Genomic DNA, 14795 nt, shown 5'->3' with positions numbered 1-14795 from the left:
GGAAGCTGCCGGCGATGGTGCGGCTTCAGGATACCATGCGCAGAGGTGAGGTGTGTGTGTATGCAGAGAGGTGAATGGTGCTGTGTGTGTGTGTATGCAGAGAGGTGAATGGTGCTGTGTGTGTGTCTGTGTGTAGGTGGAGGAGAGGGCATTTATAGGGGTTATGGGGCAGAAGGCAATTATTGGGTTGACAGAGAGGGCAATGATGGGGTGATGGTGCAGAAGGCAATGATTGGGTTGACAGGGCAATGATGGGGGTGATGGGGCAGAAAGAAATGATTTGATTGACAGAGGGCAATGATGGGGGTGATGGGGCACAAGGCAATGATTGGGTTGATATAGAGGGCAATGATAGGGGTGGTGAGGGAGAAATCAATGATGGGGTGATGAAAAGGTCAATAATGGGGGTGGTGGTGGGGGAGGAAATGATGCAGGTGGTAATTGGGCAATAATGGGGGTGATGGGGAGGAAATGATGGAGGCAGTGAAATGGGCAATGATGGGGTGGTGGGGGAAAGGATAATGATGGTGGTGGAAAGGGCAAGGATGGGGATGGTGGGGGAGGAGTAAATGATGGCGGTCGTGGAATGGGTTGGTGGGGAGGAGGGTTGGTGGGAAGGAGGCAATGATGGAGGTGGTGGAATGGGTAATGATGGAGGTGGTGAAATGGGCAATAATGTAGTGGGGGGATAAAGCAATGATGGAGATGGTGAAAAGGGCAATCATGGAGGTGGGGGAGAGGGCAATAATGGGATGCGGGGGAGGAGGACAATGAAGGATGTGGGGGATTGGGATGGGAGGAAGGGGGATTTGTAATGGATTTAGGAACAGGGGGAGGTGGAGGAAGACATTATTATCGATTATTATGTCTAACACAGTTCCTTAGTATAAAGTGTACTCACTTATTATGTATAGCACTGTCCATTAGTGTATAGTGTACTCACTTATTATGTATAACACCATCCTTAGTTACATAGTTTCATCTTTTGTTATGTATAACACTGTCCCTTATTAAGTACCATCCTCTCTAGTTATATATGATGCCCTCCCTTATTATATAGCTTCTTCTGCTGTTATTTACAGTGCTGTCTCTTACATAATGTATCCTTGTTATTTTTGTTATTCACAGTGCCCTCTTCATTACATAGTCCCCTCTCTTGTTAGATATAAAATGACTACTGATGGAGCGTCCGGTGACCAGACTACCAGTCCATCAGCTCCTCCATTAGAAAATAAGCTTTCCCATGCTCTATCAGCCATCATTGCATTATACAGCTAACAAGACAGGATGGTATGTAATAAAAAACAGGGCTCTATAAAATCCAATATGTAATGGATGGTGCTGTACATAATAAGAGAGGGCAGTGTATAATAAGTGACTTCAATAATATATAACAAAGGAGAATATGTAATATACATGTATGTGTGTGTGTGGCTATATATGTATGTATGTATATATATATATATATATATATATATGTAGCTTTGTCACCTTAAAAGGAGGGGGGCCAAGACACATTTTCTGCACAGGGGCCCCAAGCTATCTGTGTCCGCCCCTGGTCCAATCTGTTGCTTTGTTGACCAGAAATCATTCTTTTTCTGATTTGCTTGGTGCATCCTTGGCATAGCAATGCGTCATCCCACTTACTTGTTTTCCATCTCTCTCCACCCTCCTTTGGATCCTGTAAAGCCAGGGGTTTTCAATCAAGGAAAGGGAGGCCAGAAATAGATACAAGATAAGTGTGCACCAAGCATCTCTTAAGCTCGGGGGCGGACATATCATTGGTGCAACCTGTGCAGCCACACAGGGGCCCAAGAGGTAAGGGGACCCATTTCCACTTCCAATGTTGGTGGAATTGTACATTATGATGAGCTATTGAACTGCAAAGGGCCCATATATAGTTCTGACACGAGAGTCAGTGCATTAGCATATTAGAATAATGAACAATTTCTGGCAAATGCTGCCACAGATTTGGACAGTAAAGGTACGATTTTTATTAGGGCTCTATCATGACTGGGGAAAACCAGAAAAGTAGGATGGGGTTTTAAGTTCAAGAATGATTACTAATGGGCAAAGGAACTACAAAACCATTTTATCCACTGTGCCAAGGTGAGAATTACAGATTCTGTGTCCGAGATTGTGACCATGTGCACTTAACTAACATGGATACCGCTATCAGTGGATTTAAAGTGTTTGGGTATTCTCATGCATTGCATTGTTATGATTAAGACCATTGAGAGCCCTCGTGGAGCGATGCTCCGCATTCACCCATTTAGCACTTTCTTAAGAATTATGCATCTAAGGTGATTTTATTTTTTCTTTCTTATAGGCTTTCAAGAGGGAGGTAAAATCCAAGGAACCTGTTATCATGAGTGCACTTGATACTGTGCGTATATTTCTGGCAGATCATCCCTTTGACGGCCTGGAGAAACTGTACCACGAGCCGAGAGGTAATTGAATTGAACACAGCCTTGTAATCACATATTGATGAAAGGATCATGAAGTCTTAGAATTTCATGAATTTTCGCAACAGCCATCTCTTTAAATGTAAAGTGATAGCTTAAAAACCACCAGGTACATACATAAGTATGGAGCTCATCTCCTTAAATTGAACTTGCTGTCTGTCAGCTCGTGTTTTTTCCCAGCTGCGTGTTCATCATTTTAATGTCTGTTTTGGTCAAGACCTAAAATGAACGAGTATTGTCTCCGAGCAATGAATGAAAATAAGAGGTCTGACCTTTGCTCTAAACGGTTGCCCCACAAAAGCCCCTTTCTCCCTCTGCACCGTTATGTGGAGTAGAAGATTTAGTGAGACAACGCTTGAGCTAAAATTTATGGCTCATGCTTCCCTCAAAGGCAGTATATATTTCATTTTCAGGTTTAGTGAACGTCCTATCAGGTTAAAATAAGTCTTCCACTAGAATCTCTATTTTCTAATAACTTTTGAATATGATAAATTATTCATGACATGTAGAGAAATATAGACAAAGCCATCTTTTAAAAAGCTGATTTTCTTTAAAGTATTCTCTACTTTGGCTGTGTTTGTAATGTATACTACCACTGTTCCTAGTGGGGCTCATAATGTAGATTCCCTATCAGTATGTCATTGGAATATGGGAGGAAGCCGGAGAACCCAGGAGGAAACCCAAGGGGAGAACATACAAATTCCTTGCAGATGTTGTCTTTGGTGGGATATGAACCCAGGACCCCAGTGCTGCAAGGCTGCAGTGCTGACCACTGAGTCACCATGTAGCCCATCAGTCAGTAGACCGCTTCTCATAAGCAGTGCCAGCAAAATGCATTTATCTTAATTTTCATGTTTCTACTAGAGTGCCCAAATAAATAGCAACAACCAATTTCCTCTGAAAAACCCTGGAAACTTCAGCTTTTCCGACTTCTGACCAAGATGGTAAATTCAATGCTGAAAATCTGCTCTACTTATATTTTCTTTCAGAGAAGTGCTAATCTAGTTCTGAATTTAAAGGGGTATTTCCATCTCCAAGATCCTATCCCAATACGTAGTAAGTGTAATAATAATAATATAAGCTAATACCTCCAATTAGCTATGTAGTATAGTTCTTCTGATTTGCTGTGGCTTACCAAGTGCAGGGCATAACAGTAGCTTAGGTATCCATGGCTACGACCACTCATATAGTGACAGTTAATTGTTAGTGGTCGTAGTAACCATGGATACCTAAGCTATTGCAATGATATGCTCATGGGGTAAGCAACATCGGTAATCAGAAGAACTATACTATGTTTCTAATTGAAGTTATTTGCTATTATTATTATTATACCTGCTACATATTAGGCTAGAGTAAAGGGGACTGGCATAGAAAATAAAGTTATCCATCCAGTCACATTTATCACATCACCTGCAAAGAGAGGAAAAAAAAGCTTTTCACCTGTTTAAGGTCAAGTGCAAATATGGAGCTGTCTGGACAAAGGAAAAAGGCCTGAAATCAGGATATCATCACAGATTTTATAAATAAAGGGGTTACAGCACAAATTTAAAAAAAATCCACCTTACTAACACTCTTATTTACTACCTTGCCATTTTTTTTTTCTCTTCCTGTGGGCGGGCAGCACTTTGCATTTTTTTTTTTACTTTTTATTATCTCCTCCTTTAGTCATAGATAATATGTGCATAGTGCATGCATTAAATAAATTACCTATTGATGTCCCTTCCAGTTTTCAACACTGTTCTAGTTTTCTTGCTAACACAGTAAATTCAAGTAGATGGAAGACATCTTGAGTAAAAACTCACAAAAACACCGTGGATTTGTTTAGCATGTTTATTTTGAAATTGGTTATAGAATAAATATACTAAGATGTACAAGTCAATTATTGTATTTCTAGGTTAGTCCTGCTCCTCGCACTTCTGCTTCGAGAGGTGAACAGGGTAGGTAACACCACATCTACTGTTGCTGCACTTGCAGGCAGTTATCAGTGGAGGTTTTACGATTCTTATAGGGTCTAGTGCACCAATGATAAATAAGTGCAGAAATAAAATGAAGGAATAAGAAGTGATAACATAGAGACACAAACAGTGAAGGTCTTCTCGAGGGAATCCTAACAATATGACATCTAACTCAAGAATTGTCTACATCAGGTAAATAGGGTGTATGTTCTTGTAATAGACAGTATACAGTTTATATTTACAGAGCAGTGAACTCTGACTCCTATCTCTGAGATACTTTCGTAGATTAGGACCAGATATGAGTGAATCGATTGAAATTCAAATTCACCATCTTCACTGAATTTTCCCCCAAAATTCAATTTACGGCAAATAACTTTGAGCGAATCTCAAGAGATGGAGAGAGATTTCAATATGACATGTATATTCTACTTATCCAGTGGAATCCAGAGAGGGAAACAGACTCTGCAGTACAAACTGTTATGATCCTGTGACCTTGGAGCCGCATGGAACTTTCTCTGAGTTGGTGGAAACTATACTGACCGCAAATCCTGAACTTAACACCACAACTAGAAGTAGCCGTGGGGTGTGCCTAACAAATCCTAGACACCTCGACACAGCCGGAGGACTAAATACCCCCATAGATGGAAATAGGAAATCTACCTTGCCTCAGAGCAGAACCCCAAAGGATAGGCAGCCCCCCACAAATATTGACTGTGAGTAGTAGAGGAAAAGACACACGCAGGCAGGAAACAGGATTTAGCAAAAGAGGCCACTCTAGCTAAAATAGGAAATGATAGAACAGAGTCCTGTGCGGTCAGTATTAAAACCCTTCCAAAAATATCCACAGCAGAAAATACAAAAAATTACACCATCTAACTAAAGATGTGGAGCGTATATCTGCAACTCCAGAGAATCCAACAAGACTGAGAAAACACTGACACAATCTAAGCTGGACAAGAGAAAACAAATGAACAGCACAGAATTATTAAGCACACAGCATGTGTGCCACAGAAACAAAAATCAGACACTTATCTTTGCTGAATTGGCAGCAAGGCAGGAGGAACCAGACAAAGATCCAAAACCTCCCAGAACCATGGACAACTGGCAAGGACTAATGAATCCTGCACACCTAAATATCCCAGTCAGAACTGCAATCAGCAGATACACCTGGCCAGGACTGCAACTCAGGGACAACTGCATTCCCACCTACAACCACTGGAGGGAACCCAAAAGCAGAATTCACAACAACAAACTGCCACTTACGTGCCCATCAGTGCTCAATACCAATCTCTGAGTGACCACTGATGTGCAAGGTATGATAATCCGATAAATATCGCAGGAAATTATGGGGAACCTCACGCATAGTGTAGAAGTGTGGAAAATGGTGCTGGGCATTGGATTTTTTTGTTGTGTTTTTTTTTAGAATGAAAATGAATGAAGTGTTTAAATTTCTGTAGAGCCACGAATTTGGGGAAATTTGTCTTGAACTCGTCCCTCCTGTGGATCAATGGCTCAATTCTAGTTGGCACCAATAAGTTCCCTCCTCACAGAAGAACAATTAAACAATATGCTCATCCATCTTAATTACATTTTTATAGATGTATCTTACTTCTTTCCATTCAGTTTACATATAAAAACAACATGGAGAAAAGTGTCAAGTCGTTTTCAGTGCCTATCTTAGATTTGTACAGACTAAAAAAAGGTAAAGCCTGCTCACATAGTTCTGCCAACAAGATGTAATTAATTGTTGACGCCAATGATTTCCAGAAAAAAGAAAAGACGTAAATGTGCAACACAGTGTTGGCAGGTGTTTAACAGCAATATGCCAGTATCTCAGAACGTTCTCTAGCATATGTTCAGAAACTTTGTGACTTCATGCAATATGAATTGCTTCACATGGTGATTACCACCCATCCATTATGTATCCATTATGTCACAAACAATAATTAACAACATGCCAGTCTGTTTTGTCTGTGTGCGGTCTGTGGCTAGCAAAATTAAAGATAATTTCCAGTGCTTCATCATAAAGGGTTAGAATGCCTCAATAGGAGTCAAAATATCTGCATAATAATATTAAGGTAAAATTATAGTAAATCAAAAGATTTCTACTGAATAGTTACTAAAATAGAATTTAAACATTGCTTTTTGGAAAAAAAAAAGCCTATGAAACTCACGGGAAACATTGTTTTTCTCAGAATGTCATTACTATAGAGGAAAAAGAGCATTTATGGAAGTAACTGACTCACAAATTCTAAAGAAATGAATCTGAGGTCCATCTACTCTTGATTCAATTTGTTTGTTTGTTCATAATCTTCATAGGGGACTGATACACAGCCCCAAAATTCATACAGTCAAAATAACATGATCCTGCCCACTTGCATCAACAACTAGCTAGTCTTTTTTAGTTTAGTGTATGAATTGTAGGATTTTAGCTAAGTTCTTGTAAAGTGGTGGGTGAAGATAGCCAAAGTTATTTAATTAAACTATATGGCTCTGATTCATGAAAGCGTTTACTGGTATAAATAAAATCACGCTGAAAATGTTAGGTTTGTTGTGCAACGTGGAGTTGTGCATATATTTTATGACTTTTGGTATTTTCAGTTTTACCCAACTCTGGCAAAATGGATGAAGCTTGGGTGAGATGGGGGCATGATGCCACAGCTCTTCTGCTTCATGACAAAGTACTACATCCCTAACTTGTAAGGCGTGCCTGATTACAAAGCGTGTGCCTATTAATGAATAAGGAGTGACTAACTCCAACACATCCCTCATTAACACTGGCGTGAACATCACCAGTCTTGATGAATCGGGCCTATATCTTTAATCTGGATTGAGAAAATCGTAAGGAAAAATAAAATATACAGCATAGACTACATTTAAAGAAGTTGTCCATTACTGTTTCATTACTGGCATATCCTTTGGACAGGTCATCAATTACTGAACAGTCAGGGTCCGACACACAGCACCCCTGCCAATCAGCTGTTCTTGGTGTCCGCCCCTGACCGTAAGTGCTCAAATGCGGAGCTGCACCAACTTCTGTTAGTGCTGGGTACTGCACATCCTATTAATTTGAATAGGAGGCGAGTGTGCTGTACTCAGCCATGGCCACTATCAAAAGACAGAGCAGCTCCGCAATTGAGCATTTCTGGCCATCGGCCACTGCCAGCACAGGGAACAGCTGATCGGCGTGGGTGCCGTTTGTTTGACCCTGAGCAATCAGACATTGATGACCTAAGGGTGATAAAGTGGTGGATAACCTCTTTAAGGTTAAACCTGTACATTTTAGAGTAATTGAGGTGAACCCAAGATCATAAAAGAAAAACAAAAAAATTAGGAGAAGAGTGCTTCACTAGAAAAACCCTATGAATTAATAAACCATTCTATGCAACACTCTTACTAGGAAACCTAATTTAATTGATGCAGATTAGCACATACACTTAGTAGCTTTCAGATATCTTAAACTTGTAGTAGTTCAGAGTTGCACTTTTATAATCCAAAATGACATTCTTACATTTTAGAATATCATGGCTATTACTTACACTCCTTATATTATACAAAACCTTTCATCTCTTCTTTTTTATTCAGACCGTTTGATACAGTCTGTATGAATTCTCTGCTAAATTAGTTATTCCCTTGATGGAGATTTATGGTTGGACATGCATTGTAAAATGGTAATTGTAAATTACTTTTCATGCTAAAGAAGTGTTTCATTTTCCAGAGCATCATGGAGAAGAACAGACAAAGAATGTCAGCAGGATCCTGCAGAAGCAGGCAGATGATGTAAGGACTGAGTGGGACAAGTTGAACATTCGTTCAGTTGAGTGGCAGAAAAAATTAGATGATACACTTATTAGACTTCAGGAGCTCCAGGATGCAATGGATGAACTGGACCATAAACTACATCAAGCAGAGGCCATGAAAGGGTCCTGGCAGCCAGTGGGAGATTTGCTGATTGACTCGCTACAAGATCATATAGGAAAAATCAAGGTCAGTTCTAAGAAAAGTTCACTACAACAAATATTGGATTTCTATTCCAGGTTATCAGTTACTAAGGAATTGGCAATGAGATTGCATTAATACTCAAAATCCAAATGTATCTCCAAATATTAAAACGTTTGTTTTTCAGTTAACCAATCAATAAATAAGAATTTGGTTGTTAAAGTGCATACAATTATTGGGTAAATCCTTAGAAAACAAATAATCTAAGCCAAAGTAAGTAATGTGCAGTGCAGGGCCTGCTGGGCAATGTGTTGGGCCTACTGGGCAATGTATTGGGACTGCTGGGCAATGTTTTGGGCTGCTGTGCTCTGCAATGCTCCCTAAGACTGTTATAGGTAAAATATAATGGGGCACATCTCTCAAAAGTGTCTAAACATCCTTTATTTGCAACCCATAGCTTTGATCTTTTACCCAAACCTTTTATTTTACTAATAGTTTTATCTCTATTATTAATTTTTCTTTTAGACATTTTTGTTAAACGAGGCCCAATGTACAAGTTTTGAGAATATTTTCAATGGCAAATATTTCCATTGTTCCCTACAAGTAATTATCTACAGAAAAATGCTACAGAATAGCCTGTATACATGTTTACTCATCATCATCATCTATTAGTTAAATGGGCTTTCCATGATCACCAAAAATTAGGCAGAAAGGTATAAAAGGCAGAAACTAACAAAATAAAGTTTACATACTGTAAATTCAGTGATTGGGTAGATAGCAGATGACTGGTGCAGCGAAGTAAACAGAGACATAGCATGTGCCATGGAACAAAAACAAGCCATCAGTCCATGACAGGGTCACACTCAGGAGTCTCTTTCTCAAGCCCACCCATGCTTTCAAAAACAGCCATCTGAGTATAAGCCATCAATTGACTGTTTGTATCAGTTCCCCCACCACTGCTGATTAGTGATGAGCGAGTGTGCTCGTTACTCGAGTTTTCTGAGCATGCTCGGGTGTTCACTGAGTATATTGGGTGTGCTTGTAGATACTGCGGGGAGCAGCTGCATGATTTGCAGCTACTAGACAGCCTGAATACATGTGGGGATTATTTAACAAACAGGCAATCCCTGCATGTGTTCAGGTTGCCTAACAGCCACAAATCATGCAACTGCGGGGACAAAAACATACCGTATTTTTCAGACCATAAGAGGCACTTTTTCCCAAAAATATTTTGGGGAAAAATGGGGTGCGTCTTATGGTCACAATATACTTACAAATCCTGCAACTGTGGTGGTGCGGCAGGGCTCTGTGGTGTGGTGGTGGCGGGCTGTGCTCCAGGGCAGTGGCAGAGGCTCTATGTGCTCCGTGTGGGGCTCTGCCAGCATTTTGTCAAGGCCCGCAGGTCCCCGCACATCCGTTGATGCCATATTGCGGTGGCCTCTGGAACATGGCCTCTGGGAAGATGGTCGCTGGGCCAGGGGCGGCGCTTGCTCAGATTCAGATCTCATCCCGACCCTGGTAAGCTGAATTCGCTCATCACTATTGCTAATCTGCCTTTTTGTCCAGTAAAGCTAGGAATTAGATTTGCTCTCATGCTTATACATTCCATTGCTTCTTTCTCACATTCATGCTATGATTTCTTCAACCAATAGGGCCCAAAGCTCAACATTTTTTTCCAGGGACTGGTTGAACATGTACCATCCAACTACCAGTCCATGGATATGCAAAACGTTAAGCACGTTTATACCATTTCTATGGCTTCTTAAAGGTGTTTTCTGGGACTTTGACAGTAAACGGAACCTGTCACCCTCCCCAGGGCCTATTATAGTAAAAGAGTCACCTTCTGCAGCACTAAGGCTGCATTCTGTGAAGGTGGCTCTTATGTTTTTGTTCCTTAATAATGCTGTAATATTCACTTTTATAAATTGCACGCCATACCAGTATTGAGTCCGGGGAGTACATTTTTCCCCTTGATTCAACCTCCTCCCAGCTTTCAATCATCTCCTAAGTGCACTGGGCACCGCCTCCTCTGTGTTTCCTCACATCACCGGCGCCTGCACTGTGCTCTCATTTTTCGGGCATGCGCCATGCGCGATGCCCTCGAACTCCCATCAGCTGATATACTGATATCGTGCCTGCATGTAGCAGAGGCCCGTGATCCCGCCCTGCAGTGTGTTATGATTTATTCACACTGCAGGGCAGGGAATCTGGCGCATACGCAGTTATTCTCTGCGGCTGTCCCCATCTCCCTCCGCCTCTTTCCTCCAGCGTTATACGACTCGTCTCCAGCGTCAGAGTGATCACAAGCTAGTGATTACAAGATAGGGTGCAGATGTGCGGTTCTTGCCAAAGACAACTATACAATCAACTGAGCCGTACTGTGCAGCTCCGTAGCTGACCAGTTCTGTCCGACATAGTGAATATTTGAACGCTGGGATGCCAGTTCTTACACTCTCACCGATCAGACCTTAATGACCTATCCTAAGGAAAAGTTATCAATGTTAAAGTCTTGGACAACCCCTTGAATGAAAATGTTCTTTCTATACAAATATTTAAAATTAAATTTTTTTTCACGTTTCCCAAAAGAACTCAAGCACTGCAAAATTGGGTTTAACTGTAAAGTGAACAAATCCATTATAAACCCTTAAGTATTGTGATGCAAACTGTATTTAAAAGATGTTGTACAAAAATGAGTAACTACCGTAGTCTTTGTTATTTTTAATAATTTCTCCTCCTGCTTTGTCTCCGTTTTTTTTTTTTAATTCTGCAGATACAGTATCCTTGTAGTACATATTGTGAAGTGTATGCAAGGTTTTCTTATTTTTTCAGCTCAGTGCCTCTGAATTAGAAGCTGCTAAAGGAAATTGATTAGTCTCAGCTGGCACACTGGCCAGAAAAGATGCAGCTATAAAACTAGAGACTGCATTAAATAATTGGGTGGACACTGATGTTTGACTCTTAACAGTAGATCTGCAGATGGTCATATACCAAATTGTAAAGCAAATGACATAAGAAAAAATCTATGCTCATGCTTTATTTTTCCCTAACACATGTGCAGACCGGTGCACATACATACATTTTTCAGGGGTTTTCATAGTATTCAAGATTTTAATAATACTGAAGTTAAAGGGGCGATTCAGTGCTTAAAACGTTCTTGCTAAATATTTTTACATCCTAATCACTTTTGTAATTAGCTTTATTGTAAAACTCCCCACACGTCTCCCTATCCTGCTAATCCCTAATTATATATTTTGTTACTGCTGCTCCTGTAACATTTTGCTTGAGATGAGTCTCAAATGGTACATCACAGGAAAGGTTGTGTCTGTCACCCCTCCAGAAACAGGATGTCATCAGGGGCAGCGCTGCAGATACTTATTACGGTTTCTTGCATCACTACCCACTGTAGATGTCCTGGATGCATGGTGATAGATTCTGCAGGAGAGGTGAGTGCAGTGCCCGCACTCTGCTAGTATCTCCGCCAATGCAGCTTTTATTTGTGAAACAAGACAGGGGGTCGAAAACAGAAGCATCGAGTGGCACCAGCTCCATCCCACATCTTCTAGCACTGTCCTCAATTGAATAATGATGATCCATTTGAGGGCGGTGTAGCTGTGGTGCAGCATTGGTGTCATTCACTACTTCTATCTCTACCCCATGACATCTTTTTTCACAGTCAGAAGCTGCATCAGTAGGAACAGAAGCAGAGAGCAGGCGCTGCATTCACCTCTTCTACAGCTTTGATTACTATGGATTCAAGACATCTTCAGAGGACAGCACTAAAAAAACTGTAGTAAGTAACTGCTTTGCTGCCGCCTGATGACGTCCTTTTCTATCAAGGGAAGTGAGTGCAGCCCCAGCCTCCTGTGAAGTCCTATTCGAGACTCCTCTCAAACTCTATTTCACAACAAGTGAAGTAAAAAAATAACACATTTAAGGATATGCATCTTGGGGAGAAGTGTAGGGTATTGTATAATAAAGCTCATTACAAAAGCATAAAATAGATATTTAGACAAGACATTTTAAGCACTGGATAACCCCTTTAATGGGAAAAGGCGAACACAATATAAGGGCATTATGGATCAAGGTACGCTATTATGTCTGCTTATTATGTGACTATAATAAACTTTGTTCATGGCCACTAGGTTGATAAAAGGTTTATATTGTTCATGTTACATTTTTATTACATTTTAGAACATTAGCTATTGATAGCATATCGTTAATACTGAATCTGTAACTGGGTTTTTGTGTTTTTCTGCATTTCTGTTGTAGTTTTTAAAGGCAAATATAGACGAAAATCCTGCACTCCAAAATCAATGAAAATCTTGTTTACAGACATCAAGCGCTGTGAATACAAACGTTTTGGTGAATTAGACCATTGTCAAATAGGCACAGGGTGGTCGGAGTGAGAAAAAGTTAATGCTGGTAAATAACTAGTCAGAAATGCGACCATGTCGCTACAGGTACAGGTATGATTATGGAGTGCCGGATTCTTCTCTGTATATACTATGGGGCTGAACCATTTCTCAGCACCCTCTGGATTTTAGCGTTCCGTACTTTCCTACACTATATGTAGCTTTTAATGGTCTTTTCACTTAAGTTAAATCCACTGCACCTATGTGTTGTTAGGGTTGGCAGAACGCACCAAATATATTGTTTATTAAATGGAATTGGTGCGTTCGCAACCCGGGATCCACCGTGCAGGAAAGTACCTGCTGCTAAATAATGGCGGCTCTATATGGCGGTATATACCAACTCTGTTAGCTTCACAGAGTAACCGCGAGAGGTGAGCTCTGTGCCCTGTTAGACCTTCACAGAGGCACAGGCCAAATACCCAGATGTGAGCAGTGAGTGGTCATGCATGCATACACAATCTCCTCGCCGGAGGAGCCAGCATTCTAGGGGCTTATTTCAGCCGGGTCCCTGAACACACTTATACACAATCTCCTCGCCGGAGGTGCCAGCATTCTAGGGGCTTATTTCAGCCGGGTCCCTGAACACATACAAACGCATGACCACATTGGCGCAAAGCATATGACAAAAGACGATACTAGCGCATGGCCGTGCGGTCATGCGCAGTTTATATAGTTACAGCACAGGAAGCTGCTACCAAAGTTTTGCCCTTTCAGGACCTTCCTGGAGGACCAATGGGATGCGCTGCAGTACCTGAACATGTGACCGAACATGTGACCCTCGACCTCCAATGGGAGACCTTGCCCTGGGCATGCTCAGTGTGTGTAAATAAGTACTTAGTCCCAGAGAGGCCTGCTCGCCGCAGATCAGTGCAGGGTACCATAGGAAAGCCAGAAAAGGCAGTAGTGACCCTATGCACCGAATCAGCCTCAGCGAGACGCTGGGAGCGACGTCTCCGCTGAGCAGATCCCACTGCAGCCGATGCTGAATGGGAGACCACAGCAGAAACGGATCGAGATTCCCCCTGTGCAGCAGAGGAAACTCGACTCCTAACGTGTTACTTTAAAATGAAACTGTCAGGTTGTATATAAAGACCCAGCTATGGACAGCATAGTGTAAAGAATGAGAAATTGAGCAGAATGATATAGAAATTTGTTAGAAAAGATTCAGTATAGCTTGTGTTTTATTCATTGAAAGAGAAAGAGAGAGCAATAGAGAGAAAGAGAGAGTCCAATGGGTGGTGTCTAATTGGTGAGTGACAGCTATGTCCACATGCACAGTTAAACAGGGAAGCTTGTCAATCACTGAATAGAACTGCCCACTGGACTCGTATGCATACAACACTAGGGATATCAATGTATAAAATGCAAATTTTACTGAAATTTTTCCCCCAAAATTGTATATCAACCTAATCAGTTCCTCCTGCTCTATAACATTCTGCCTGCAGATCAGATTCTATTTTCAAAATGACAGGTTCCCTTTAAAATGTACAGAAATATATTGAAAAGTCCTAGCTGCGACCGACACTGTGGGAGCGTAGCTCATCTTTGGACTGGGAAACATTTGCTTTCAGATATACCACGATAAGAGCTGTACAAAATCTTTCCAGCTGTTTTATATTACTGTGAATAGGGGAGAAGTGATGTAAGTAAATTTACATTACACAGATATTGGTCATGCATAATCATTATCCACGGGGCATAACGGAGCTAAGTGCAGATCAGTACGTTTTTTCTTAAGGTGGGGGATTACAGTTTAACCTGTACTACAACATAAAATTGTTCAAAGCATAAATAGACTCTTTTAAAAGGATTATCATGCTTGAGCAACGGATTAGTAAACATTTCAACTCTATAAGCAGTATGTCGTCGGTAAAAAAAAATTATATGTTATTGATTAAATTTACTCAGATTGATTTTTTCCATGTACCTGGGGTTCTTACCCTGAACTACATAAACACTGTTAAGTGGATTACAGTTATTGACTAGTATTAAAAATATTGTTCCTGTGAAAAAAAGTATAAACA

At 40.8% G+C, this 14795-nt stretch overlaps 1 protein-coding gene across 2 annotated transcripts in view; it reads left to right on the top strand.

The window, feature by feature from the left end:
• Positions 1-14795, top strand: part of DMD (dystrophin) — a 4179683-nt gene that overhangs the window by 3340019 nt on the left and 824869 nt on the right. For both annotated transcript variants that reach the window (XM_069757653.1, XM_069757654.1), the window contains 2 exons: positions 2330-2450; positions 8139-8407. In XM_069757653.1, coding sequence (XP_069613754.1) covers positions 2330-2450; positions 8139-8407 — 390 coding nt within the window. The remainder of the gene's footprint in view (positions 1-2329; positions 2451-8138; positions 8408-14795) is intronic.

The sequence above is a fragment of the Ranitomeya imitator genome, chromosome 3 (assembly GCF_032444005.1).
Source record: "Ranitomeya imitator isolate aRanImi1 chromosome 3, aRanImi1.pri, whole genome shotgun sequence".
Taxonomy (NCBI): domain Eukaryota; kingdom Metazoa; phylum Chordata; class Amphibia; order Anura; family Dendrobatidae; genus Ranitomeya; species Ranitomeya imitator.
This window is presented reverse-complemented; position numbering and strand designations above follow the sequence as displayed.